The sequence below is a fragment of the Drosophila albomicans genome, chromosome 3 (genome assembly GCF_009650485.2).
Source record: "Drosophila albomicans strain 15112-1751.03 chromosome 3, ASM965048v2, whole genome shotgun sequence".
In the NCBI taxonomy this organism is placed as follows: Eukaryota; Metazoa; Arthropoda; class Insecta; order Diptera; family Drosophilidae; genus Drosophila; species Drosophila albomicans.
This window is the reverse complement of record NC_047629.2, coordinates 52,453,224-52,479,418: the sequence shown is the minus strand read 5'-3', so window position 1 is coordinate 52,479,418 and position 26,195 is coordinate 52,453,224. Positions and strand designations below refer to the sequence as shown.

General features: G+C 40.4%; 4 protein-coding genes and 1 long non-coding RNA gene across 8 annotated transcripts in view; 1 reads left to right on the top strand and 4 right to left on the bottom strand.

Annotated features, from left to right (window-relative positions):
* The window catches only part of LOC117569322 (uncharacterized), a 191,158-nt gene that overhangs the window by 116,108 nt on the left and 48,855 nt on the right, over positions 1–26,195 (top strand). The window lies entirely within an intron of this gene.
* LOC117570717 (uncharacterized) lies at positions 9,188–12,596 on the bottom strand. 3 transcript variants are annotated; one of them, XM_034252528.2, is made up of 3 exons: positions 12,487–12,596; positions 11,072–11,476; positions 9,219–9,660 (listed from the first exon to the last, which is right to left on the bottom strand). In XM_034252528.2, the coding sequence occupies exons 1-3, from the start codon at positions 12,523–12,525 to the stop codon at positions 9,655–9,657; spliced, it is 450 nt and encodes a 149-aa protein (XP_034108419.1). In that variant the 5' UTR covers positions 12,526–12,596; the 3' UTR covers positions 9,219–9,654. The 3 variants fall into 3 exon arrangements, 1 of the variants encoding a protein (XP_034108419.1); XR_007955103.1 differs by lacking the exons at positions 11,072–11,476; positions 12,487–12,596 and adding an exon at positions 10,987–11,040 and having other exon boundaries at positions 9,188–9,660; XR_007955102.1 differs by lacking the exons at positions 11,072–11,476; positions 12,487–12,596 and adding an exon at positions 9,727–10,712 and having other exon boundaries at positions 9,188–9,660.
* Positions 13,203–17,331, bottom strand: LOC117570716 (uncharacterized). The gene is made up of 4 exons (XM_034252526.2): positions 17,218–17,331; positions 16,883–17,123; positions 15,433–15,837; positions 13,203–14,666 (listed from the first exon to the last, which is right to left on the bottom strand). The coding sequence occupies exons 2-4, from the start codon at positions 16,919–16,921 to the stop codon at positions 13,464–13,466; spliced, it is 1,647 nt and encodes a 548-aa protein (XP_034108417.1). The 5' UTR covers positions 16,922–17,123; positions 17,218–17,331; the 3' UTR covers positions 13,203–13,463.
* LOC117568417 (probable histone-lysine N-methyltransferase CG1716) lies at positions 18,184–24,573 on the bottom strand. Its single transcript, XM_034249062.2, has 5 exons — positions 24,441–24,573; positions 19,818–24,388; positions 18,810–19,726; positions 18,601–18,745; positions 18,184–18,537 (listed from the first exon to the last, which is right to left on the bottom strand). Exons 2-5 carry the CDS (start codon positions 24,342–24,344, stop codon positions 18,376–18,378), a joined length of 5,751 nt encoding a protein of 1,916 aa, XP_034104953.1. The 5' UTR covers positions 24,345–24,388; positions 24,441–24,573; the 3' UTR covers positions 18,184–18,375.
* Positions 24,729–25,476, bottom strand: LOC117568931 (uncharacterized). 2 transcript variants are annotated; one of them, XR_007955104.1, is made up of 4 exons: positions 25,376–25,476; positions 25,267–25,308; positions 25,096–25,203; positions 24,729–24,987 (listed from the first exon to the last, which is right to left on the bottom strand). It is a non-coding gene; the product is annotated as an uncharacterized LOC117568931 (long non-coding RNA). The 2 variants fall into 2 exon arrangements; XR_007955105.1 differs by having other exon boundaries at positions 24,729–24,984.

Here is a 26,195-nt window from a genome sequence, read left to right as displayed (position 1 = left end):
ATGCGGAATACTTCAAGATATGTGTATAAACAGAGCACACAACACAATTTCAATCCATTCTACGCCAACATCTTTTCTTAATACACAAGCAAACACACACACACACACACACACTTATACAGCTAGCTATATACTTGGAGCTATCTAAAAGATGCTGGGAAGTTGATAGCATTGCGATGTGTGTATATCTGTAAGTTGAAGTATTGCTGGGTTTGAGTTGCCAGCAGTTCGGCTTTTGGGTTTGAGTTTGAGTTTGGGTTTGGGTTTCGTTCGCACGAATAACAAGAACGCCAACAGCAGCCAGCAGAGCACAAAGTAAACTATAAACGTGTTGTAGTTAAACCCATTATAGTTGTAGTTGTGGGTCGCCTCGAAGCAATTTGATGGATTAGTTTTAATGCGAGACTCTCAAGAGCTCTGAGCTGAAGCTGAACTGTAGCTGTAGCAAAACAACATCATAGAAATGGGTAACGCTCACCCATTTTTTGGGTGTTCGCTTCGGTTGAATTCGGTTCGGTTCGTTTCGGGTTTTTCGGATTCGGATTCGATGAAATTGAGATTGGGTTTGAAATTGGAATTGGAATTGGATGGATGGGTTTGTTGTGTTTTTGTGTATGCTTTATGTTATGTTATTGGTTTTGGTGGTTGCAAAAAGTATGCGATATGAATTGTATATATACTCGTATAACACGCATTATAAACAAAGGTAGGAAAAACCACACACGCACACAGCATCCCAGAGCTGTGTGGGTGGTGAGGTGTTTTCAGTTTCCTCCGCTTCAAGATGACGATGACGATGACTCGACATTAATATACATTATATTATATTTTGTGTGCTGTGCTATCGACTGACCAGCAAAAGTTTTCAAATGCTTTTCGGTTGTCCGGTTTTTTCGAGGGAGATGTGTGTGGGTGGAAGGGAGGTGGGGGAAGCTTTAAGCCCTTTGGCAACCTTTGGAAAACGAGCTGAGGCAAACGAGCGAAGAAAATGACCTTTCCCTTTGCGTTTTACACGAAAAACCGAATGATTACGACGAGAGCATGAAACACAATCGCACTCACACACACACACACACACATACATTTATAAATGATTGTACACTCACACACACACACACACACACACTGACAAGTGAGACTCCTTGATAAAAGCTCATCTATTATGACCTTTTTCTACAGAGCGGGGATTTAGCCATAGAATTTATTATGGTCATGTATTATATTGAACAGAAAACCCTGTTGAACAAATCCCGCATATCCACCCTCTCACCCACCCGCCTCCGCCTCGCACTTTGCATCAACTAAAAGTTGTGAATGTCCTCGACGTTGTCCCTTTTCATGATGCCATATCCCTGACAGCGAGCGAGGAGCCAACGGCAAACTCAGAGACGATAGTATTTTTCCATTACCTTTTCTTTTTTCCTGTTTTTTTTTTGTGATTATGTTCCGGATTCCTTGCCCCGGTCCCATAGAGTCCCTCCACTACGGTTGAAGTTGAAGGTATCTCGACTCTCGTATCTCTCTCGGCATCTTTGCTCTCGCTTTTGTGCGTCCCTATAATCTATATGTTATGCCTGCAGCTCACACACACACACGCATACTTTTCTCTATCTGTATGTTTGTATAGAATATATATATATATATTTCTATATCTAGGTGTGTGTTGATATTTCTATGCGCTGACTGTCGCACCCAAAAGCACCATAGGGACCTGAATTTTTCCTCGTAATTTCCTTTGTGCTCCGCTTTTTGCTTTTTGCGCCTCAACCTCTAACTCAACCTCATTCTCATCCTCATCTATGGTCGATGACGACGATGACGACGACGATGGTGGCGATGCCCTCGTTGACTGCACAGCTAACTGCGCCGTCGGCGTCGCTGTCGGCGTCGGGTTCGTAATCCCAATTCCCTCGTCTCCTATGTATGTTCAATGCTGCTACGAGTTTATTGCCATTTCCATATCTGGGCTTTATATCTCTCTCTCGTGCTCCGTAGCTAGCTGTTGCTAGTTAAACTGTATTCTGTATTCAGTATTCTGGGCTGTCTTTTGCCATTCGATTTTGTTGCCCATCTTGTCGGGTCGTGTGCGCAGTTTCAATTCCAAAATACTCACACAGTTCTGACTATGTTGGAAAGCTGGAACTGGAAACTGGAACTGGAACTGCAGACACGAATTCTGTATAAGTGACAGCAGATCGTTGGAAAACCCGATCGACAGATTATAGACTTTGAGTTGTAGTCTTTTCGTAATTGCTGTTGATCCTTCGTTTGGTGCTAATGTTGACTACCGAACACTCTTCAATCATATTCCTGGAATAAGGGTTGATCACCTTATGACGTAGCAATTATGGGATTTCGGTTGAAGTCTTTTGTAATTGCTGTCGATCCTATCGATTCTTTGATTATGTACACTTCTTTTCTTCCATAATACTCAGCGAATGTTGATCAACCTTCATGACAAAGCAATTTGTATTGTGAATAATAATAGAGATGAATTTAGAGATTAACTTGGACTCGGCAATTGCTTGGAATCTTTATATATGAAAGATATACATATTGTATTCGTAGTATCTGTAATTTGCGTCGTATTAAGTGGAAACTTAACCTTAAAAGTATAGTCGCTATTTTCAGAAATGGTTTATATAAGCAATAAGTTTATTTAGTATAACGACATTACTGTCCTGTTACGATTTTGAAGTTCAATATCGAAACTTCGAGGATACCTCCATTTATATCAAATTTTCTATACTACGTACAAAGATTTAAAATAGCTACAATCTTAAGACATTTCAGAATAATACATTGAATGGGGACGAAAATAGATGGAATAAAATCATTAAAATAGCCTATGGGCTTAATTAAATATATTTATTTATAATAGTTTGCATTTGTTTTATTAAATTAACAAGTCATTTTGAATAAAAGTAGAATAGTTTGGTAGTATGCTTTGATCATCCCAAATTAATATACCACAAAAATACCAAAATATATAATTGATATATTTATATAGTACTACATTCAAAATATACCATAAAGTACATAGCTGAAAGTAGTAAGGCTCGCAGTAAGAATATCTTAAATAAATTTTACATTTTTTATCTGATATCAACAAAATTTTCAGGAATCAATAAAATTGTATGTACCAAAATTCACAACTCTAGCTTAAAAATTATGCCTCTTATTCAATTTTTGACGATTTGTGGGAGCGGAAGTGGGCGTGGCTAAAATTTGAAACAAACTTGATCTGCGTGCAAACAAACCAAGTTCTGCCGAAAAAAAAATTATAGCTCTATCTCTTATAGTCTCTGAGATCCAGTGTTTCATACGGACAGACGGACAGACACACAGACACACAGACGGACATGACTAGATCGTCTCGGCTGTTGACGCTGATCAAGAATATATTATATATACTTTATAGGATTGGAGATGCTACCTTTTGCCTGTTACACACATTTCCTCACAAATTCATTATACCCTTCTATCCTTTGGGGTAGAAAATATTAAAATAGAAACTATAGTTCAAAATTTCTAAGTTCAATTTATTTATATTATTATTTTTGAGGGTTTGCAGCTTTTGAAAGGTGCAAAGTGGAAAACTTTAAATACATACGAGTACATCCCAACTAAATATAAAACAACGACAATTTGCTATAAAATGAGTCCATTTATTATTATAAAAACAAGTTTTTTACAGTGTAACATGATCTCTTATATAGCAGCAGTACAATCTTTGGGGTTCTCTTAGTGTCAGTGATGTCAGTTGTAAGTGATCAAAACAATACTAAATGAGTTGATTCGAATGAAAGTCTTGTGGTCATGAGTTCATTATAGTTGCTGATTAAATGACAATACAATGTAGCTTATTATCTATAATAATTCCCTGAATGGGAAATTTGTACAGAATTGAGGTTTTTAGGGGGAATAACGGAAATTAAACTAGGGAAATGAGCGCTCGAATTGATGAATAATACGGCTAATAAAATAATATAATTCTATGCTGCCTGCACAAAAATCGTTAACTAATTCAACAGCAACACAACTGTACCTTGGGCAAAAAATGAAATCAAAACATGCATGCATAACATATGCACGTAATAATACCTTTGGAAAGGTGTGTATGTGTATCTATATATATAACGTATTTAGTATATTCATGTACTTGTATGTGGGCTTTTCCTAGACTCAAACCCAAATCGAAACCAAATGAAATCCAATACATACGAATGCCCAAAGACCATTTATATTTATAGCAGTGCTTTCATCTCTCCCGCCCCTTAAGAACAACGACAACGATGACGACGACGACGACGACGGTGATACTTACCGTCTTTTGCGGCCAGCCACATTCTCCTGCACGTTCTGCAAAACGGTTCCATAGCCAAACCCAAAACCCAATCCCAATCCCAAACCCAGTTCGCATGCACATCCTCTCGACATCTTTCTGTACAATAAAGATAGATTAGCATCTATCGAAAGCTGTGCCAGCAGAAAACACACAGAGCACACAAACCGAACGAATCCGAATCTGAATCTGAATCCGAATGTGCGGGTTCGCTTTGCTCGTCATCGATGAAGAGACCAGCGCATGACTGAAAGTTGAATGCTGATGGTGAAGCTGATGCCGATGCTGATGCTGATGCTGAAAGCATCATCATTATGATGCCACAGGAGACGAGGTTGGTTGAGGGAAGGTATCAAATATAACATATATATATATATAGTATAGTTGCATGTTATGTAGGTAGGAGAGGAGCGACCCTTCGCCTCCCTAGAGCGTCTAAGCCAGTTAAGAGCTGGCAAACTGGCTGCTCAAGTGGCCATCATCGTCTGGGTTGCCTATGGAATTGAAGCAATGCCAAGTCGTGTTCACAGCACACAGAGGAATTGCTTGTTGCTGTTGTTGTTGTTGCTGCTGCTGTAGTTGCTTTACTCAAAACCCAAGAGGCTTATGCTGGGCCCGACAACCCAAATACTTGAGTGAGGCAGCTGTCGATGTCGATGTTGGTGTCGAAGGTATAGAGAGATTCTCTGAGACAGTCTCAGACTCGTTTCAGCTGGAAGCAGAGACAGAGACAGGCCAGAAACTGTGCTGTATGTATCTGAGAGCATCGTCAATCGCATCTATATCTACTATACGCTTCAAGTAGTTCGTATAGTCGTCTTTGCCCACGATAACCTCAATGCCATCGCTCAGTCTTTGGTTGCGGGGGAAATCGATTTGAGTTTCGGGTCGGGTTCGGGTTCGGGTTCAGGTTCGTTTTTCGGATTCTCTGATTCACAGTCGTAGTCGTAGTCGCAATCGGGTTTTACTGTTTTTGGCTCTATGCGAGAGCAATCCATTCATTTTTGGTATACAATGGCATCGATTATGGCATGCTGATATTATTCGTAGTATTTGATTTTTCTTTTTCGGGGCCAGGGGTCGCTCGGTTCGCAGCGTGACGAGATTTATGTTTATGGATGGATGGCCTTTGAAAGAATCAATTTGCTATAGACAGTCGAGTACACATACACACACACACACACAATTGAACTGAACTAAATATAGAGAATAAATACTATAGACAAGTATCTATTGAACAAGTAAATCAGATAAGAACTTGAAATCGCTCGAAACGAGTTCACAATTTTTTTTTTTTGAGTGATTAATTAACAATTGGCATTTTTATTATGTCATAGTTCTTTACGATCACTTGCCCTCACAAAAAAGAAGTATATCTTTGAACTTATTAAATAAATGTTATTAATATAAAAGAAAATAGATATACAAAATATGTATGATCATTTTTTATGGGATTCATATATTTTTAAATTAACAATGTATTCTTAAAATAATTAAAATAAAATAAAATAAAATATATGTAAAATATATTGATATACCAAATATAATATATTTTCGGTATATTACAACTATTTTATATTTCAATAATTACTATTTTAGTATTATTTTAGATACATTCCCGCAAGTCGACTAAAATAGAAAAACAGAAGCAAATTTTAAGCTAGAGTCGCGAAGATAGATATAATAATAACAGTAAAGACTTATGATTCTTTATAATTCCTTAAAATATGGTTGCGATCAGATAAAAAATGTAGAATTTATTTATGAATTTCTTTTGTATGAGAAAAAACTTCTACTTACTGCGGGTTATAGTAGCTTTGGCTGTCAATTGGTATATTGTGTACTTTATGGTATACGGTATAAAAAATACTGAAACATTCCAAAGACTACAGTATCACATTGAAGTACTATATCAATATACCAAATACAGTTTTTGTTATTTTTTTGGTATATTGATTTGATATATTTTAAGAATAATACCGACCTATTTAGCTTTTATTCAAAATGAGTGGCGAGTATCGCACAGTCGAGCACACTCGACTGGAGCTTTCATAGTTGTTTTTGTATAAATATTTTGTACTCTATGGTATACGGTATAAAAAATACTGCAACATTCCAAAGACTTATAGTATCATATTGAACTACAATATACCAAATACAGCGTTTGATATATTATGATATCTTTTCGGTATATTGATTTGATATATTTTAAGAATAATACCGACCTATTTAGCTTTTATTCAAAATGGGTAGCGAGTGTCTCACAGTTGAGCACACTCGACTGGAGCTTTCGTAGTTGTTTTTGTATAAATACGTTAGTTGCTGTTGATTTACATGATAGTAACTATAGTTTTTGTCCGTAAATAACGTACTTTATGTATAATGAATATTGCGTTCTCCTAAATAAATAAAATATGTCATTGTTCTGTGAGATCACTTGCCCCAAAAAAATTGCAGTGTACCTTTCTTACACAAAAGATTGGTATGTAGCTTACTATACGAGTTGATCATTTAGCTGTTTGTCCGTTGCTATAGCTTCACATTAAAAGTTGGGCTTCCACTCGGAAACACACACATACAGTGGCTGCTATATATATATGCTCACTCAGGTAGCTCGAGTTACATAAATACTTGTCTGTACTTCAAGTCCTTCAAGTCCTTTTCATTTTTTTTGGCACTCGGGGTTTTTTATTTCAGAACTCTGAAATGTGCTGAGGCTTCCGTTTTATGTGGATATGTGTGTGTGTGTTTGTGCGTGTGTGTGTGTGTCTGTGTGTGTGTGTCTGTGTGTGTGTGTATGTGTGTGCGTGCTTGGAACAGTAACCTGAGTCGTGGCAAACTCAAGAGACCAAACTTGAATGTTGTCGCCGCTTTGGTGTGCACTGATGTTGCTTCTTCAACTCGGCTCCGTTTTCCAGTTTCGTTTAGTTTTGGTTCTGTTCGAGTTCCCTCCCGAGTTGTTCCTGCAGTTCCTTTGGGTTCCTTTTCTCCATTAGGCTTAAGCCCTAAAACACTCGTAGGTATTCTATAACCACCGACGTAGACGTCGACAACGACGAATATAGTTGAGGTCGTCAGTCGGATGTCGGACGTTGGGCTTTTGTGCGACGTCTGACGTCGGTCGGAAATCCTTGAAATGAAAGTCCTGCCACCTAGCAACAGCAACGGGAGCAAGAGGGAAGTAAGGGGAATGGTTGATGGTGGCAAAAGCGTAAAACGAAACTTTGCCTCAACGCTGAAGCTGACGCTGACGATGTCTGTGCAATGCTCCCAGCTATATGGACGTTGTGTAATCGTAGCTCCATCTAAATGTGTACTAGGTGACTGAACGACTGTGTCCAAGTGTGTGTGTGTGTGTGTGTGTGTGTGGCAAGGTCCCTCGCTGGGATGCTGCTGCTGCTATTCCCGCTTATACCCGCACCGCTTGCCTGCCGGGTGATTCTGGCCATCTGAAATTGATGTAGCACCTACAGCGCTCAGCTCCACGCACGTTCAATAGGAAGCTGCCCAGCTTGCAGCTCCCAGCTCGCAGCGCTCTCAGCTTCCAGTGCTTCGACTCGCGTTCGCCCTTCGATTCGACTTTCTCCCCCCTGCTCCCCCCACATCTCTCGCTCACATTTGTTTCTCCTTTTGCCTCATCATTGCTGCAGGTCATTTCATCTCTTCTCCCAACTTCTAGGACATCAGGACGAACGCGTAAAGTTTTACAGGGCGAACGTAAAGTTTAAGCGCTGATTGTACGCTATGTTTTTGGGGAGCGGGGACAGTCAGCTGAGGATTATATAAGCTGAGCATATACACTGCACTACACCTTCATATACCGCGTATCCTTGCACTCGTACTTCAAACCCATCACCATCCACATCGACATCGACATCGACATCAACTCATATGTGCCACACATGGTCACGTGACATGGCAGTTATAATCCGCTTTTGGCTATATCTAACGGCTAATGACAGTTCTCTTTGATTATTTCCTTTACTTGTTTTGTGTTTTTAACTCTTCATTTGGTTTCTAACACAATATGCATGGAAGCTTTTATCCACAACTGGGGTGGAGAGAGATATTAATACGGTGTAAGGTGTGGCAATTCTATTAAAAGACATTTCAAGGGTAACTAGGATTGAGTTGGCCATAATAATCTGATTTAAGTGTGTATATAAATGGCCAGCATTGGAGTACAAGCTTTAATTATGGTAAGAAAATGTTCATTAGACACATGTGCAACAGAGCATGTCCATTAATATTGGAAATATATTTTTAGAACCGTTAACCCTCAGATACTCAATAAATGAAGCGTGAAAATAATGAGAAATTATTTTGTATTCAGCTTGATCTTCGGGGATGCGCAGTTTGCTAAATTAATGCTGTGGAAAAAAGGGATAACTTGTAGTCTCTTTGTAGACTATATTATATGGTATATGAAGATGGATATAGTATCTTTTATATTTATATGTTTTCATTAAAGGATTTTCAACACTTTTCCTTCACGAAAAACTAATGTGTAACATAAAAGTTTCTTTCCAATTTCAATTTAAATTTGGAGTCAGTAATGTTTGAACCAAGATTTTTTTATCACGATTATCTCAATAAGGTTTTGCTCAATGTACATTTATTCTGTTCAGAATAAACTATATAACATACAATGTTATTCCTAAGATTTTGAATTATAATATAAAAACAGAAATGTATTTCAGATGTAAACATAAAATAAATGAATAACAATTATAAAGTAATGGAACAGTAATAAACAAGTTAAAAAGCTACAGTCGAGTGTGCTCGACTGTGAGATATCCGCTACCCATTTTGAATAAAAGCAAAATATTGCGGAAATAATCTCAAAATATTAAAAAAAAACAAAAATATGCATGTATTGTCGATTGGGATTTTAACTCGAGCACCACCGATCGGGATTCGAACCCTTCTATATCATATAGCGAGGGGGTCCACCTCCTAGTCATCCTCGTCTTTAATTTCTATGATTTCTATTTTTTCTTCAATGATAACGCAATCATCATCATCATCATCATCATCCCCAACAGTGACCACTTCTGTCTCTGGGTTCGACTCCCCATGGGCGCATGCACAAAACGCGTCGGTTCCGTCTCTTTGAACGTCGGCGTAATGCTGCCCAAAGGTTGCTCACGCTGTTCGCATCGCAGATCCAAGGACATCAAGTGTATCGTTCCAAGTGGCGTGTAGATTAACTCGAACTGACCGTCGAGAAGCAACCATAGTGTCTGGTATGCCATCTTAATTTCCCGATTCGAGAGCGTTATGTTGTAGGCAGCTTTAAAGTGATTGATTCACGACTGTAAAAAACGATTCCAATTTAAATTAAAGTTCAAATAAGGAAGAAAGGTACGTTGACCCTTTACCGGTTCTTAAAAAAGTCAATCCGTACGGTTTTATCGAAAAAAAACTTTTGATTGCTTGTGTTAGACTTTGCTAAGGTACTATTTTTACTAGCAACTTGTTCCGTTAGACTTTGACAGTTATTTCTATGATTGTTTAATTACTCTTTTTCTAGCAATGCTCTTTTTATATCGAGAAATCTGATCAATGCGAAAGAGATGATCCTTATATTAGAGTGGTAATGAGAAGAAAGAGTAACTAGCGTAAGTTTCTGTTGGCCCTCGCTTAAGTAAAAAATTTGTTAACAACTGCTTCCATTAGACTTTGACATAGATACGAGATTCTATAAAGTAGAACTAATTAGCATATGCCATAACTTTGTATAAAATTCTATTATAATAATACAGTAGATTCCGATTATAGCGACTTTCAAGGGACCGACGTCGTTATACCCGGAAGACGCACTAACCGAAAGGAGCAAAATTAATTTTTGTTTTGTTTTTTTTTTATGGTTGCCATGTTCGTAATAGGTTTTTAAGATAAAACAAATTAATTTTTGAACATAACAAAAAATTTATAAATTTAATTTAATAGCATGGTTTTTCCATAATAAATCGTATACCTGCATGTTCCTTAGTATAAGCTAAGGCGTCAGCTAAAACTAACAGAGAGTAGTGAGAATATTAGAACCTTCGTGTCGCTCCTACGCACACAAGCAAGAGTGCCAATCATTGATAAATGCATACATTTATGACAGCGTCGTTTGATACTTCAATTTGTTGGCATTATTTCGATGTATTTTTTTTTTGTTCGTCGCAATATCCAGTTGTATTGTGAAAAATTTCGTCGGTATAAGCGGTTTGTCGCTAAAAGCGGAGACATACTAAGCGGAGGCCCTTTCATATATGTAAGTTTGTATGGGGACCAACCAAACCATCGACTTTTCGTCACAATAACCGGACGGACACTATAAGCGGAGTCGTTATAACCGGATTCTAATGTATGTATATATGTAAGTATACCGGAATGTATATTTGGTATATTGGTAAAACAAGTAAAATTCATATAAGTAAGAAAGCTACATCTAAGGAGTGTAAAATTTAATTATACCAAATGAATACCGACAAAATATACCGAAATGATATACCGACAAAATACTGAAAAATGCCGAAATGTATAATTGGTATATTGACATGGCTCTTATAGTCTCTGAGATTTACGTGTTCATACGAACAATCGGATATAAGCTGATCAAGAATATATATGTACATATAATCACATACATATATAGATTTATGGGGTCAGAGATGCCTCCTTCTACATGGAAAGCTATAACCCCTCGGGCAACGAGCTTATTTAATGTCTCACCTTGTTGGGCGTAAAGTTGTCAATGCCCATGAGGGATTGAAACTCCAGCGCCTTGGTGCGTATCAGCTCCTCATTGATATCGGAATGCAAATAATACTGCGCACGCTGTATATATTCGTACAAGCAATGACCCAGAAAGTTAAGTTTGCGGCGTCGCAGCTCCTCGAATTTGGAATTTGGTTGCTTGCTGTTGTGCCGTGTTGCCTCGTAGAACTCTAAAATGGGTTCGCGATTGGACACAATACTCTTGATCTGCTCCCAGCTGCAGTTGAAATTCTTCGCAATCTTGCTGTACATGGGCACAATATCGTATTGCCTGATGGCCTCCACACGCTCCTCTAGCGTGAGCACATTACGTATACGCAGTGAGCTACTTCCACTGCCGCCATATTGGCTGCCGTCATCCTGAAAGAATATAAAAAATACATATTAATATATACAAATGAAATATTAGGAAATTACAAATTGCACTTTACGGTCATCAAATAAACACATTAAAATATTTTGATTAGTTGCTTTTGTAATGGAATTTTATTTACTTTTCCTTGCATAAATAAATGGTGTATAAATATTTGTTACCCTATTGGTTATCTACAAGTTGACTTCTCAAAGATAATATTAATTATTTGAAAAGCTTATTTAAAGTAATCATTTTATTTTGGAGTTTCGGTAATTGGTAATGCAATTATTTTTTTAATTTTTTATGGTCCATAAGGCCAACGCGCTAAATTTAGATAAATACATATAAAAAAAAACTAGTTTTCTGTACATTAAATACAAAACCTCAACAAACAATTACGAATTGATGATATTTTTGAGCCAACAAATTATTTACAAGCTGACCATGAAGACAACATTTTTAAAAGAAAAACGTATAATAGATTTAAGGAACTAAAAATAATAAAAAATATATAAATTAGATTGAATCGTTAATTTTTTAATAATAGTTTTGAATATATTTTTTCTATACTGAAATCACTTTTCTGCATCTTACTTTCTACTACTTTAATTTGCAAAAATTTCAAATTATTTGTCTAAGTTTGAATTTGCATTTCAAATTTAAGATAAATGTCACATAATAGTTCCAGTATTAGGGGAATTTGATCAGATGAGATAAATAAATTAGCAAGTTCTTCTTTAAATATCAAATCCGTACTCATAAAAATACTATGCAACTACAACTAAATTAATCGATATGATAGATTTACGAGTTCATATCTAAATTGTAGTATGCGTGATTTAGCACCGAAACAGAAACTGGTTCCGGAATGTGTTACATTTTATGCATCGAACAGTACATAGTTAATGGCTCTAGCGCTCTGTGTTCCAGTTAGACCAGATCAGATAAACGAAATAACTCTGCAAAGCTCTCTTTTTTTTTACAGTACGACAAGTTGATGAACTGATTTACTTACGTCAGACATTGGCAGGCTTATTTCCAGGCGCTCGCACATACCCCACAATCAAAAGGAATAGAAGCGTGAAAATAATGAGAAATTATTTTGTATTCAGCTTGATCATCGGGGATGTGCAGTTTGCTAAATTAATGATGTGGAAAAAAGGAATAACTTTAAGTCTCTTTGTAGACTACTATATGTAGATGGATATGGTATCTTTTATATTTATCTGTTTTCATTAATGAATTTTCAAAACTTTTCCATCACGAAAAACTAATGTGTAGCATTAAAGTTTCTTTCCAATTTCAATTTAAATTTGGAGTCAGTAATATTTGAACCAATATTTTTTATCACGATTATCTCAATAAGGTTTTACTCAATGTAAATCTTATCTAAAACAAATTTGATCTGCGTGTAAAAGTTAGAAGTGCTGTCGAAAAAAATTATAGCTTTATCTTTTATACTCTCTGAGATGTAGGTGTTCATGAACCCATAGACGGACAGAAATGGCTATATGGCTCGTCTGTTGACGTTGATCAACAATATAGTATATATTTATGGGGTCGGAGATGGCTTCTTCCTCTTCCTGGCCACATTTCCTGCAGGCATAAAGTTATAATTCCTTTCTACTTTAAGGGTTGCGGGTATAAAAAGCATATACACAATTCATAGTTGTTGCAGCTAAAGTATTTCACCGAAACTTGTAATACACATAAAGTAAAAAAAAAAAACATTTTTATTCACATTTATATTCTATAGTTATATTCAGTTAGTCCTCTCCAAGTTTATAACAACATCTATCTAATTAAAGGATATGTTTGCTTCATGCCAGATTTACATCGAGCAATTCTCGCAACTTCGTTGTAACCGCTTAAAAACATATTGATGCTATATGTACACTGTTTGTGCTTATCGATCCAGTCCAGACTAAGCTGCTGACCAATAGCTGAATTAATTTTTGGCGTATATTGTTAGCTTTGTTCTCTGCTCTCGCATTAGTTGGCTGCATTGCCATTCTCCGCTGACCTGGCGCTGCTTTCAAAGATCTTCTCCAGCTGTGTGAGCAACCCGATGGCACGATAATTCTCCTCAAGCAAAGCGAAATCCTCGATTGGCTTCAGCAGACGAAGTGCATCCGCATAGCTCTGCACATATCGCGGCAACTCTGCATCGTTGCTGGTCTCCGAAAAGTGTCCCGGACTCTGTTCTCTCTGTTGTGCTCTCGCATTGAGTGATTCAATCTTTTTGATCTTGAGTGGCGATGCGGGCGGTTCTGTTGTGGTCAACTCACGTTTGCGTTCTCTGTGCTTATGTACTTCAGTTGACTCCGCTATCGTCTCCTCCTCCTCTTCGTCATCCTCGTCTTTAATCTCTATGAGTTCTGTGGGCACTTCAATGGCAACGCAATCATCATCATCATCGACAACAGAGACAGCTTCTGTCTCTGACTTCGACTCCACCATGGGCAGATGCACAAAACGCGCTGGTTCCGTCTCCTTGGGCGTCAGCGTAATGCTGCCCAAGGGTTGCTCTCGCTGCTCGTGTCGTCCACAGTAGCTGACAATGTCACGCAGATCCAAGGACAACGGCACACGACGTCCGGTTAAAGGGACGCCCTGGGAGAAGCTAAAGTTGTAGTGACTCTTGAAATGATTGAACCAGGTGCGATCCGGAAAGAAGTTCTCGATCTTGAGTATGTCACGCAAATTGATGGCCACCTCACGCAAATGATCCACATCGAGTCGTCCCTTGTTCTTGTGATGGAATTGCGAGCGTGAAATGTATTCGTACAGCGCCTTCTCCAAGAACGTAATCTTCCGCTTGCGTCGCAGTTGCACCTCATCCAATGTGGCCTGATTCTGACTGGAGGCAGCCACCAGCGTCTTGGTGCGATACAAAGAGCGTATATCGACGGGTTTGCGTGGCGACAACAGCGTCGTTGCCCGTGTCGTCGCATTCGCTGGCTTGACTAGCCCGGCACTCGGACTTGTTGCCGCTGTTGGTCTTGTGGCAGCTGTCTGCTGCGGTTGCTGTTGCCTCGCTGCCTGTGAACTTGCCTCCGATGTGGCGGATGTGTTGCGACCACAGTAGGACATTATGTCACGCAGATCCAGCGAACGTGGCGGCTTGCGTGTCATCATAATCTGGCGATTCGACAGCGTTATGTTGTAGGCAGCTTTGAAGTGATTGATCCACGACTGTAAAAAACAATTTCAATTTCAATTAAAGTTCAAATAAGGAAAAAAGCTGCATTTACCCTTTACCGGTTCTTAAAAAAAAAGTTAATCAATGCGGTATTATCATAAAAAATACTGAAATATACTGAAATGCATATTTAGTATATTGCTAAAACAAGTAAAGTTCAAATAAGTAAGAAAGCTATATCTACCCTTTACACATTATCAGTAAAAGCTAAACAGTGGGGTATTTTTATTTAACTACATCAAATAAATATATCGACAAAGTACTGAAATGTACCAAGATGTACATATATTTCATGGAATGGAGTATTGATAAACAAAATTATATCTCTATCTCTTATTATCGCTGAGATTTAAACGTTAACAGGAGGTTATTATCATTTAAATATACCGACATAATACTAAAACATGCCAAAATGTATATTTGGCATATTGGTAAAACAAGTAAAATTGAAATAAGTAAGAAAGCTACATCTAAGGAGTGCAATATACCGACAAAATATACCGAAATGATATACCGACAAAATACTGAAATATGCCGAAATGTATAATTGGTATATTGACATGGCTCTTATAGTTTCTGAGATTTACGTGTTCGGACAAACAATCGGATATAAGCTGATCAAGAATATATATGTACATATAGTCACATATATATATACGCACATACATATATGGATTTATGGGGTCAGAGATGCCTCCTTCTATAACCTTCTACCCTTCAGGCAACGGGAATAAAAATGCAGCTTATTTAATCTCTCACCTTGTTGGGCGTAAAGTTGTCAATGCCCATGAGGGATTGAAACTCCAGCGCCTTGGTGCGTATCAGCTCCTCATTGATATCGGAATGCAAATAATACTGCGCACGCTGTATATATTCGTACAAGCAATGACCCAGAAAGTTAAGTTTGCGGCGTCGCAGCTCCTCGAATTTGGAATTTGGTTGCTTGCTGTTGTGCCGTGTTGCCTCGTAGAACTCTAAAATGGGTTCGCGATTGGACACAATGCTCTTGATCTGCTCCCAGCTGCAGTTGAAATTCTTCGCAATTTTGCTGTACATGGGCACAATATCGTATTGCCTGATGGCCTCCACACGCTCCTCTAGCGTGAGCACATTACGTATACGCAGTGAGCCACTTCCACTGCCGCCATATTGGCTGCCATCATCCTGAAAGAATATAAAAAAATACATATTAATATACAAAAATGAAATATTAGCAAATCCAACAAAAATTGCACTTTACGATCATCAAATGAACACATTAAAATACTTTGATTAGTTGCTTTTGTAATGGAACTTTATTTACTTTTCCTTGCATAAATAAATGGTGTATAAATATTTGTTACCCTATTGGTTAGCTACAAGTTGACATCTCAAAGATAACATAGTTTTATGAATATTTATTATTTGAGAAGCTTATTTAAAGTAATCATTTTATTTTGGAATTTTGGTAATTGGTAATGCAATTATTTTTTTTTAATTTTTTATGCTCCATAAGGTCAACGCTCAATTTAGATAAATACATATTTAAAAAAAAAAACTTGTTTCTGTACATTAAATACAAAACCTCAACAAACAATTACCTAACGAATTGATGATATTTTTGAGCCAACAAATTATTTACAAGCTGACCATGAAGACAAAATTTTTAAAAGAAAAACGTATAACAGATTTTTTAAGGAACTAAAAATAATAAAATATATATAGTATAAATTAGATGGTATTGTTAATTTTTTAATAATAGTTTTGAATATATTTTTCTATACTGAAATCAATTCTGCATCTTACTTTCTACTTCTTTGATTTGCAAAAATTTCAAATTATTTGTCTAAGTTTGAATTTGCATTTCAAATTTAAGATAAATGTCACATAATAGTTCCAGTGTTAGGAGAATTTGATCAGATGAGATAAATAAATTAGCAAGTTCTTCTTTAAATATCATATCCGTACTCATAAACATACTATGCAACTACAACTAAATTAATCGATATGATAGATTTACGAGTTCATATCTAAATTGTAGTATGCGTGACTTAGCACCGAAACAGAAACTGGTTCCGGAATGTGTTACATTTTATGCATCGAACAGTACATAGTTAATGGCTCTAGCGCTTAGTGTTCCAGTTAGACCAGATCAGATAATCGAAATAACTCTGCAAAGCTCTCTTTTTTTCGACAGTATCGCGACAAGTTGATGAACTGATTTACTTACGTCAGACATTGGCAGGCTTATTTCCAGGCGCTCGCACATACCCCACAATCAGCACAGCAAACAACAACAACAACACGAGCAACACATCCAAAAAGCAATAGAGCACAACAACAGCTAACGGTCGCTCTCACTTTTGTTCTCTCTTTTTAAACGCGTCTCTCTCTTCGACGCTCGCACGTTCTCTCACTCTTTTTTAACCGCTCTCCAGCTTGCGCTCTGCTGTTCGTTGATATGGCAATGCCTAAAGAAAAAAGTCGAACAAAATAATTGTATAAATAATGCAATTGCATTGCAATGCAGATAATAAACTTAGATAAAGCTAACCGACATATTACCTTGTATTTTTGACAAATATGCAGCAGGTTTTTAGGCACACAAACACCTAAAAAGCGTCGACAACAAAAAATCGATCGTTGCGCACGGAACGTGTGGAGCGTTGCAGTCATTTGGTGAAACTGACTCGACCTCCCAATCTCTCTGAGACGGGTGGAAAATCAGGTTTGGCGAGTTGTTCAAACTTGTTTACTGAGCGCGAGAGTTTGCGCTCTCCATTCGCGTTCTCTCATTCTCTTGCTTACGATCATATGCCGTGCGTTTGCGTCTGTGTGTGTGTGTGTGTGCGCTGTTGCTATTTTTAGTGCTGTGGGAGAGCAAAGCGAATATCGTGAGAGCTGCACTACGTTCTCTGTGGGCGTGTGTCGTGGGGGGAAGGTACAAATTTACTTAAATGGGAAATGGATTTTAATTACTTTCAGACCCGCTAGATAATGTACATATAATGATTCTGATTACATTTGATTAAGCACGTAAGTAGGTCAATAAGTTAGTCTATAGGGGTTTGACGGCGTCATTTAGCTGCTTTCACGTGCTAAAGAGGTTTAGTTAATTCGCATATGTATGAATGTATGTAATTGAGAAATAAGATCTGGAATAGTTTACAATTTGTAAACAAATCTTGAAATATCTGGTATAGCTTCTACGTTTTCTATCACACCATTCAAATTATACCTCAAGAGAAGTTAAAAGTAGTTAAAATAGTTTTTAGAGTTTCACCCGAACTTTGTATTACTCAGAATTTTATGTGATAAAAGTGATTTATGATATTTTCAGTACATATTGTTTTTAAATTTATTTTTTAAAATGTTTTGTTTGTATTTTTATCTTATTCAAGTCAATGAATATTACCATCTCTTATTTTTTTCTCTTTTTTATAATTTCAGGATAATCCTTCATTTCCAACTTCACTTACTATCGTAAGTACACATATTTTAATGAACACACTAAGATATATTAATTATAAGCAATTATTTGTTGTCTAGTTTGATTATTTATTATGGTTATAACAAAAAGAGAGTACTTCACATTTTACCCTTCCTTAGGGTATAGATCTTAAAAATAACTTAAAATAAATGATAAAGAAACAATTTTCAATATTTCGATATTTCGTTAATAGTACGTATTTTCCCTTGAAGGAAATTAACTGGAAGTTGAGTTTAGTCCATTTTATCCGAAGGTTTCTTATAGATGGGTCCCTTCTTGCGCATGTATTGCTTGATAAAGTCATAGGACTTGTGCTTTACTGACTCGGTGCAAGCCAAAGGGTTGCTGGTCGCCTCACAATAGCGCGTCTCCTTGGTGGTAATGTGATGGCTCAGCTGTAGTTAAGTTAGATGGATGATTACTTAGATTTAGAAAACTGAAAACGTTGCATTACTTACCCGCTTTATGAGGAACTTGTAGTCCTCGTCGCTTGTGATGCGACCCAACTGGCAAGTCTCTTGGCGATAAGGACGCAAAAATTCGGCCACATGAGCGCTGATCTCAAAGTGGAATTTATCGCTGGCCTCGCGGGCAATGCTAGCGCTGAAAATGTAAAGTAAGTTTTTTAGAAGATGCGTTCTATATAATGAAAATTTGTGTAGCTTACGTCTTGCGCTTCTTGTCGCGTTCGCTGCGGTGCTTCTTTAGACCCTCCGGAATGGGTAGCTTGCGCTTAGAGCTGCCCATCGATTCAGTTTCGCTAGAACGTCCCGGCTCTTGCTCCGCCTCGGCTTCGGGCAGACAATCGCCATCGGTGGTGGCCTCCTCGTCCGATGAATAGAGATAGCGATGTATGGGCAACGCATCAGCAGGCTGATCCTCATCGTCGGCCTCTGTGGCACTAGTCTCGATACGTGTGCGACGATAGACTTCCTTGCGGCGTCGTATCTTCTCCTTGTTCTCCTTGTACTTGCGGGACTCCTGCTGATTGTAGAGACGATCCTCCTCACGTCGTGGACTTATAACACGCACTGAGACCAGACGATTGCGTCGCTTCTCGCGTCGTTCGCGTACCTTGATCTCCACCAAGTGATCCATGGCCGCTGCACTGAGTTGTGCTCCAAAATCAATGTCCACTTTGATAAGATGATCAGCGTTAGCTTCGTCGTCCGTTTCCGTTGCTGGCACCGGCTCCGGCTCATCCTCCACCAGCTTCTGCAGACGCTGCTCGGCGGTTGGTGGCTCCCACTGTGGCTCGCGATCACGCAAATGATAATAGTAGATGTCACCCTCTGGGGTACGTGCCCAGGTCCAAGAGAGCGGCAGCGGTTCGATGTTGGGCGGCAACTTGTACTCCACATCGGCGGGACTTTCAGGCGAGGGTGGCTCAGTAATGTCGCCACAACGCAATGGAGCTGCTACCGGCTGATCATCGCTGTTGAACCACTCGTTGGTCTCGGTGTTCTGATAGAAGGGCAGCTGTTTAGGATCAGTGTTGAGATCGGCGCCAAAGTATTCGCAGCGTAGCTCGTGCTCACGGAAGTCCTCGCTTCCTACACGCTTCTCTGCTTCGTCCTGGGCGACCTGTAAAAGGAATTCAAAATTCATTGAACAATCTACTGAGTAAACAAAAGAACCGGATCACAAGAATGGACAAGAATGAAACCCAACTTACCTTGCGCTCAAATAGCGATCGACGCATTTCCTTGGTGATGGCGCGACGTGGATCAAACTCGGAGCGTCGACGACTTTCGGACTTGCCGCCGCCTCCGCCGTTGGCGCCCTCGGAGTTGGCAGTACTGGTGATGGTGCAGATGGTATTGTTGCCGCTCATACGCGATGGCGGCTTTGACTTCTCGTAGCGACTGCTCGTGTCGCGCCTGAAGCGATCCTGACGATAACGATCGCTGCTTAGCACCGACGAGGCGCTGTTGCTCTCCTCCAGTGCCGGTTTGTCTTGTTGCTGACGATCCGCTTCACGTTCGTGCTCCTTCATCTGCTCGATGCGCTCACGTTTCGGTATGCGAAAGATCTCCGGCAGACCATTCCATTTTTGTAGCAGCGCCAAGATGCGTTCCATGTCCGGTTGGGCCGGCTCTCCAGACTGGTTGCTCCAGAGCTGCACGCTCTGGTACACGCGACTGTCGTTCAACATGGTCTTGTTGGGTATGGGCAGCGATTCGAGGGCATCAAGCAGCGCCAAACGCAGCTGCTGATCGCTGCCGCTCTCGCTAATCCACGCCTGCAGCAACCGCAAACCATGGTAGTCGAGGAAGAGACGGCGACAGGGCAACTCGCCGCGTGTGAGCACACCCAGCAATTGGAGGCGACTCTCTAGCAGCTTGGCGCGCACCATGCAACGCGAGAAACGCAATGTGTCCAGCTGATTCTTGAGCCCGCTGCGTGTGAGCAACGTGAGCTGCTCCAGCACATCCGGATCTTCGACGTGATCGTGTTTACCGCTTGCAGACTTCTCACTGCTGCCGCCCGATGGACGGAGCCAACGTCCGGCTTTGTACTCGCGATCCTTGGCCTTGGGCTGCTCCTTGCGCTTCTTGCGCGCTGCTGCGGGCAACTTGGATTGTGCCTTGGTCTTCGCTCCCTTGCTGGGTTTGGTTTTGTTTTGTTCCTGCTCGAGGCGTGGCTCCTCGTTGAGTGACTCCTGTTCGCTTTCGCTATCCGTGTCCAGTTGCTCGCCCTCATCCGACTCTGGTTCGTTGCCAATCCAGCCACGACAATTCGCCGACTCGCAATAGCAGCGCTGAGCATCGCGTCCATAGCGTTGATATTGATAATCGAATGTAATCTCCTCACCTGGCAAAATGGTCTTCACACTGAAGAAACCGATGCGCAATTCGCCGTTGACTGTCCACTTTTGGGTCTCGGCATTCGGATCACAGCTGTGATTAATGTAGCGCGAAATGTTGCCCTTGGATGTGGCATCGATAATGGCTTCGCCGCGCAACGCCATGAAGTAATAGTGACGATTGCGATCCTCGGAATACAAGTGCTGACGTCGCTCAAACTCCTCGCTGTCAATCACTTCGCCCACGTACTCCATGATGAACTCCCCGGGCGGTATTTGCAACTCGGCGGTGATGCCGCAACCCTTCTTCTCGGTGCGAAAGACACGACAAGGCCAGCCCTGATGCTGCTGGAAGCGCTTGTTGGTGCAGCGATCCGCATTCGTGCACAGCGGACCGCACTCTATCATCAGCATGCGATTGATGCAGCCATCGCCACAAGGCAACTGTCCCAAGCCCTCCTCATCGCCGGTGACAAAGCAATCGCATTGCATCTCCGCGTTCTCCTTGCTCACCTGGCGAGCACAGCGATAGTAATTGTCCCGGAGCGTTTGGAATGTGTTCAGTCCCTCGTGGCGTAGAAACTGCTCGTTGATGGCCTCGATGTGCGCCAACTCCGACAGCTGCTGCTCCATGCTAATCGACGGCGTGTGCGCGCTGCTCCCGCGTCCCTGCGACGATTTGCTGCTCTGTGGCTTCTGCTTGATGCGATGCGAACGTCGCACGCCCGATGACAAATCCTCTGTGCTTACAGCGGGCGAGGGTGTCGGTGTGGTGGCTGGCGTCTCTAGATTTGCCACGCGCGTGGCAAACTCATCTTCTTGCTGCTCTTCCTGCTTTTGTTGCTCCGGCTCTTCCGGTTGTTGTTGTTGTTGCTGCTGTTGCTCATCCTCTACTCTGTAATCCCGTTCGAGCAGCTTGACGCCATCCTCAATGAACTTGGCTATGTCGCCCAGCAAAAAGGATTCCTCCGCCTCAGAGGTGGGCGTGGAAATGCGACGACTTGGCTCTGCCTTTGTAACCGTTGTCTCTGTTGTTTCCTTCGCTGTCGCTGACTTGCGTGTCGGCTTCTTTTCCTTGGCTTTCTTGCCGCTCGACTCGGGGCGACGCTCGGGACTTGGCGACGCCTTGAAGGGATGCAGCGAATTGCGACGTTTATTGGTGGCCACTGAAGGGGTTTCCTTCTCCTGCTGCTGTTGCTGTTCCTCGCTGCTGATTGTATTGCGTCGCGAAGCCTTCTTGCTCTGCGACTTCTTGCCACGCGATGTGGCTGCCGTTGGCGGTGTGGGTGAACTCTGCTTGATGGTCTCCTGCTTCTGCTTCTTGGCCGATTGCTTGAGCTTCTTTTTAGTCTTCTCCTCCTGACGCATCTGTGCGTTGGCCTCGTCCAGCACCTTGAACAGCGCATCGCATTCCACAATCGGCAGCTTGGCAGGCGTGGAAGATTTCTCCCGTTTCGGACTTGGCCCTGGGCTTTCAGTTGGTTTCTTCTTGTCGGTGGTGCGACTTTCCATGACTTCGACTTTGCTGCCGCTGCTTGGCTCTGTCCTCATTGGAGGCGTCTCAATTGCAGCATCTTCACTTGCAGGCGGCTCCTTCTTAGCCTGCTTGACTTCAGGCTCTTTTGTTGTAGCTTTCATTTTGATTTCTTTGTCTGTCACTTCAGTTGACAGTTTCATTTCAATTGCTGTGGCAGGCAACTCAGCTGCCACCTCAGTTTGCGCAGATTCTGAAGTGACTTTAACGTGATCTTTCTTTGGTTGTTCGGCAGCTATTAGTTTGCTGGTCTCAGTCGTTGGCTTTTGTTCAGGCTGCTCTAGGATTTCTTCTGAGATCTTGGTCCCCAATTCTATCGGGATTACTTTTTCTGCTGTTGACGGCTGTGTCTTCTTCTCCTGTGGCTGCTGCTTTTCTTCAACTTCTTCCTTAGGGCAATCTTTTGTTGTTTCGTTGATAACATCAGCAATCAACTTTACATCATCTACAGTCTCCAACTTGGCAGCAACTATTAAGTCTTGTTTTGGTTCATCTACATAAAACGTAGTCTCCGGCTTTGTTTTATCTGTGGCCTTCTGATTTACATCATCTACAGTCTCCTGTTTTTCATCTGCTGTCTCCTGCTTTGCTTCATCTACTTTCTCCAGTTTCACATTTACTGTCTCCTGCTTTGCTTCATCTGCAGTCTCCATATCCTCATTAACTTTCTCCTTCTTTTCTTCTTCCACAATCTCCTGTTTTGTTTCGTCTTCCGTCTCCATCCTTACATCTTCAACGCTCTTCAGTTTAGCATCCTCTACTGTGTCCATATTTACGTCCTCCTCACCCTGCGTCTCCTCTATCAGCTGTTCTGCTTGCTCCAACAGCAGCACTTCCTCATCAATCTCGCAGACACTTGCCTGTTCGCTAAGCTCTTCAGTTATCAGTTCCAGCTCAGTGGCTGGCTGTTCCTCTTCTTCATCCTTGGCTAGCTGTTCCTCAACAGCCGCAATAAACTCTTGATCTGAGGGATTTGAATCGTTAGGTGTTGCCTCCACTTCCTCCTCCGCATTCTCGCCCTTGGGGAATATCAATTTGAAGCTGTGCTGTTCAGCTGGATTGTTGCTATCTTCTTGCTCCTCGCCAGTCGCTGAAGTTGCCGTTTCAATCTCCACAAAAATAATCTGCGAATCGGAATCTTCTTCATCGGACTGCAGCACAGTTATGATCTCTGTCTCCGCATCGTCGTTGGAGGCTTGAGACGACTCCAAGGCATTGTCATCTTGCAACTCCAGATTTGCGGGCACATTCGATGTTACAACTCCCAGATCCGAGTCGGAAGATTCACCACTTAAACTGGTCACAATTTCCGCATTTATTTCCACTTGTGGACTGCTGCTGTTAGAAGTGTTGTCCATGGACAGCTGCTTGCGTGGACGACCACGTTTGCGTTGTGGCAAATCTTGCGACTTATCGCTGCTCACCTGCAACACAATCAAGCTGGGCGTTGGCTTAGGCTTCGTGAACAGCTCCAGGGCGGGCACAGAAGGCGTTGGCGTTGGTTGCGGTGCAGCTCGAGCGGCAATGAAGCGATTGATTGGCGAGCTGAGGCCTTGTGTGGAGGTTGGAGTTGCCACATTCTGGCTGGTGGTTGGCGTATTGGAATCGATGCGTGCCTCGATTTGTATTTTGTGCGTTTTGCGGCTTTTGTTCAGCACATCGAGCACATCGAATTTGGCAATTTTCTTTCGTGTGCTGCGTCTGCATGATGTGTCTGCTGCCGTGGCAGCGGCATCGATTTCATCATTGCTTGGTGTCTCAGCTCCAGCTAATTGATTGCTGCTATTGTTTTTCGGTGGTCTTCCGAGTCGTTTGCGCGGCGCCTCCATTTTTTCAGCCGCATCGGCTATGAAATTCTCCATAGCTCGCAAATTCGTAATTACACTACGTGCACTCGCAAGTTAATCTAAAAGTATAAATTATTTTAGTTTGCGCATTATTTGCAATTGAAAACTTACTTTTTCACTTTCGCACTAAACGTTTTTATGCAGTGTGCACATTTTTGGCATTTCTTTGCGGCAAGCTCAAGGTTCCGTATAATTTTTGGTTGTTTACAGTTGCTTCCCGGTGGCCATTTCGTCGTTTTCAAAAATGTACCAAAAAATACCGAAAGGCGTTACAGCTGCTGTCTCGTGTGCAATCAGCTGGCAGCGATGCCGCCTCACAACAAAACAAACCATCATATAGTTGTCTCTCTTGCGCACACTGAGAGTGCATGTAAACAAAAACAAAGCTATTATCTGCATTTAGATTTACAGTTTTCAATGAAAATAATATTTATTCAAATAACTTATTCTATACCTCGAAGTCGGAACTAATGGCTGGATTTTTTAATGACTTTTCAACTTCTACCAAAAGTCCCGTTGCTCGAAAGTTTTCATTCATTAAAGCATATTCCTGCAACGCTGTCACATATTTTAATGCCTCATCTTGACTATTTATCACAATATCATCTGTGCATTGCTTCTCCTCCTCTGACGTCCTCCGCTTTTTTATGACATCCTGCTGTGAAAGAGGTTTAAACTCTATTAGTAGTGTTTTTGCAATATTTAGCTTAAGAATGTAGAAAACCTTAGTTATAAAAAATTAATATGCATTTGTGTGTATAATAACCTGAGTTGGAGTTACGCCTTTTGCATGCTCTCCCACTATTTTGCGCTTTATTGTCTCATTGTTTGAGGTCGTTTTATTTTCACCAACTTTCGTCAAATCATTTTGTTTCTGTAATACAATAAAATTAAATTGCTGTAGTGCAAAGCTTTGTCAAAAAATGATCGAACATACTGTTTCTGTTATAGTAGATAATTTATCCTCTGTAGTAAATGTCTGAAATTAAAAATAATAATAATAATAAGGGTTTTGTATTTAAAATATTGCTACACAATTCGATCACCTTTGTGTCCACATCAAGCAGTTCAAAGAGTTTAAGATTTTTCGGTGGTATTTGTCGTTGTTTCTCCTCAGCCGCTCTCTAACATTTGAATAGCACTTATAAAGTTAATACATATAAAGGGATTTATTATTATCTTATTATTTAACTTGCCTTTGCTTCTTCGTGTGCTAGCAAATCATTTAACTTTTTTCTGTACTCGTCTACAATTCGTTGTATTGTCTGTTGTTCCCAAACCAATGAATGTGTCCTCTTTAAGTATCTTTCCTTTATCTTGCTACTCGATACAATTCTAATGGAATGTCGTAAAGTTGCAAGTCTTTCATTTAGCGACTTCAAGTGCTTAGCGAGCAGTGCAACAGTATTTCTTAATTGACTCAAATCGCCGCCTTGATGCGATTGTAACATCAATTTCAGATCCGGCGAAGACATTTGATCAATAAGCTTTTTACTTTATTGAATGCAATTTGATTGTTTCCTGTTTTTTATGTATCTTTGTCAATTGTCGATATTAAGTGACTTCGATTATATTGGTGCTACCAGACTGACTAAACGATAGTGTTATCGATGTCTATATTTGACGTTGCCGTACAGACAAATTATCGTGGTAATGAAATCGTTGCACTGAAATCGCAAATCGATTACAATTATTTAACGATAAGGTCGTTTACTGAGTTGCTTGGAGCAATGTCAAACGGAGTTGTTATTGTCAATAAAAATCATATTATATCTTGCGATTAAATCTTGCTAGATGTGACATAAACAAACAATGAAATGTTTGCAACGATACAATCACGATTACATCGGTCATAAACTTATCGAT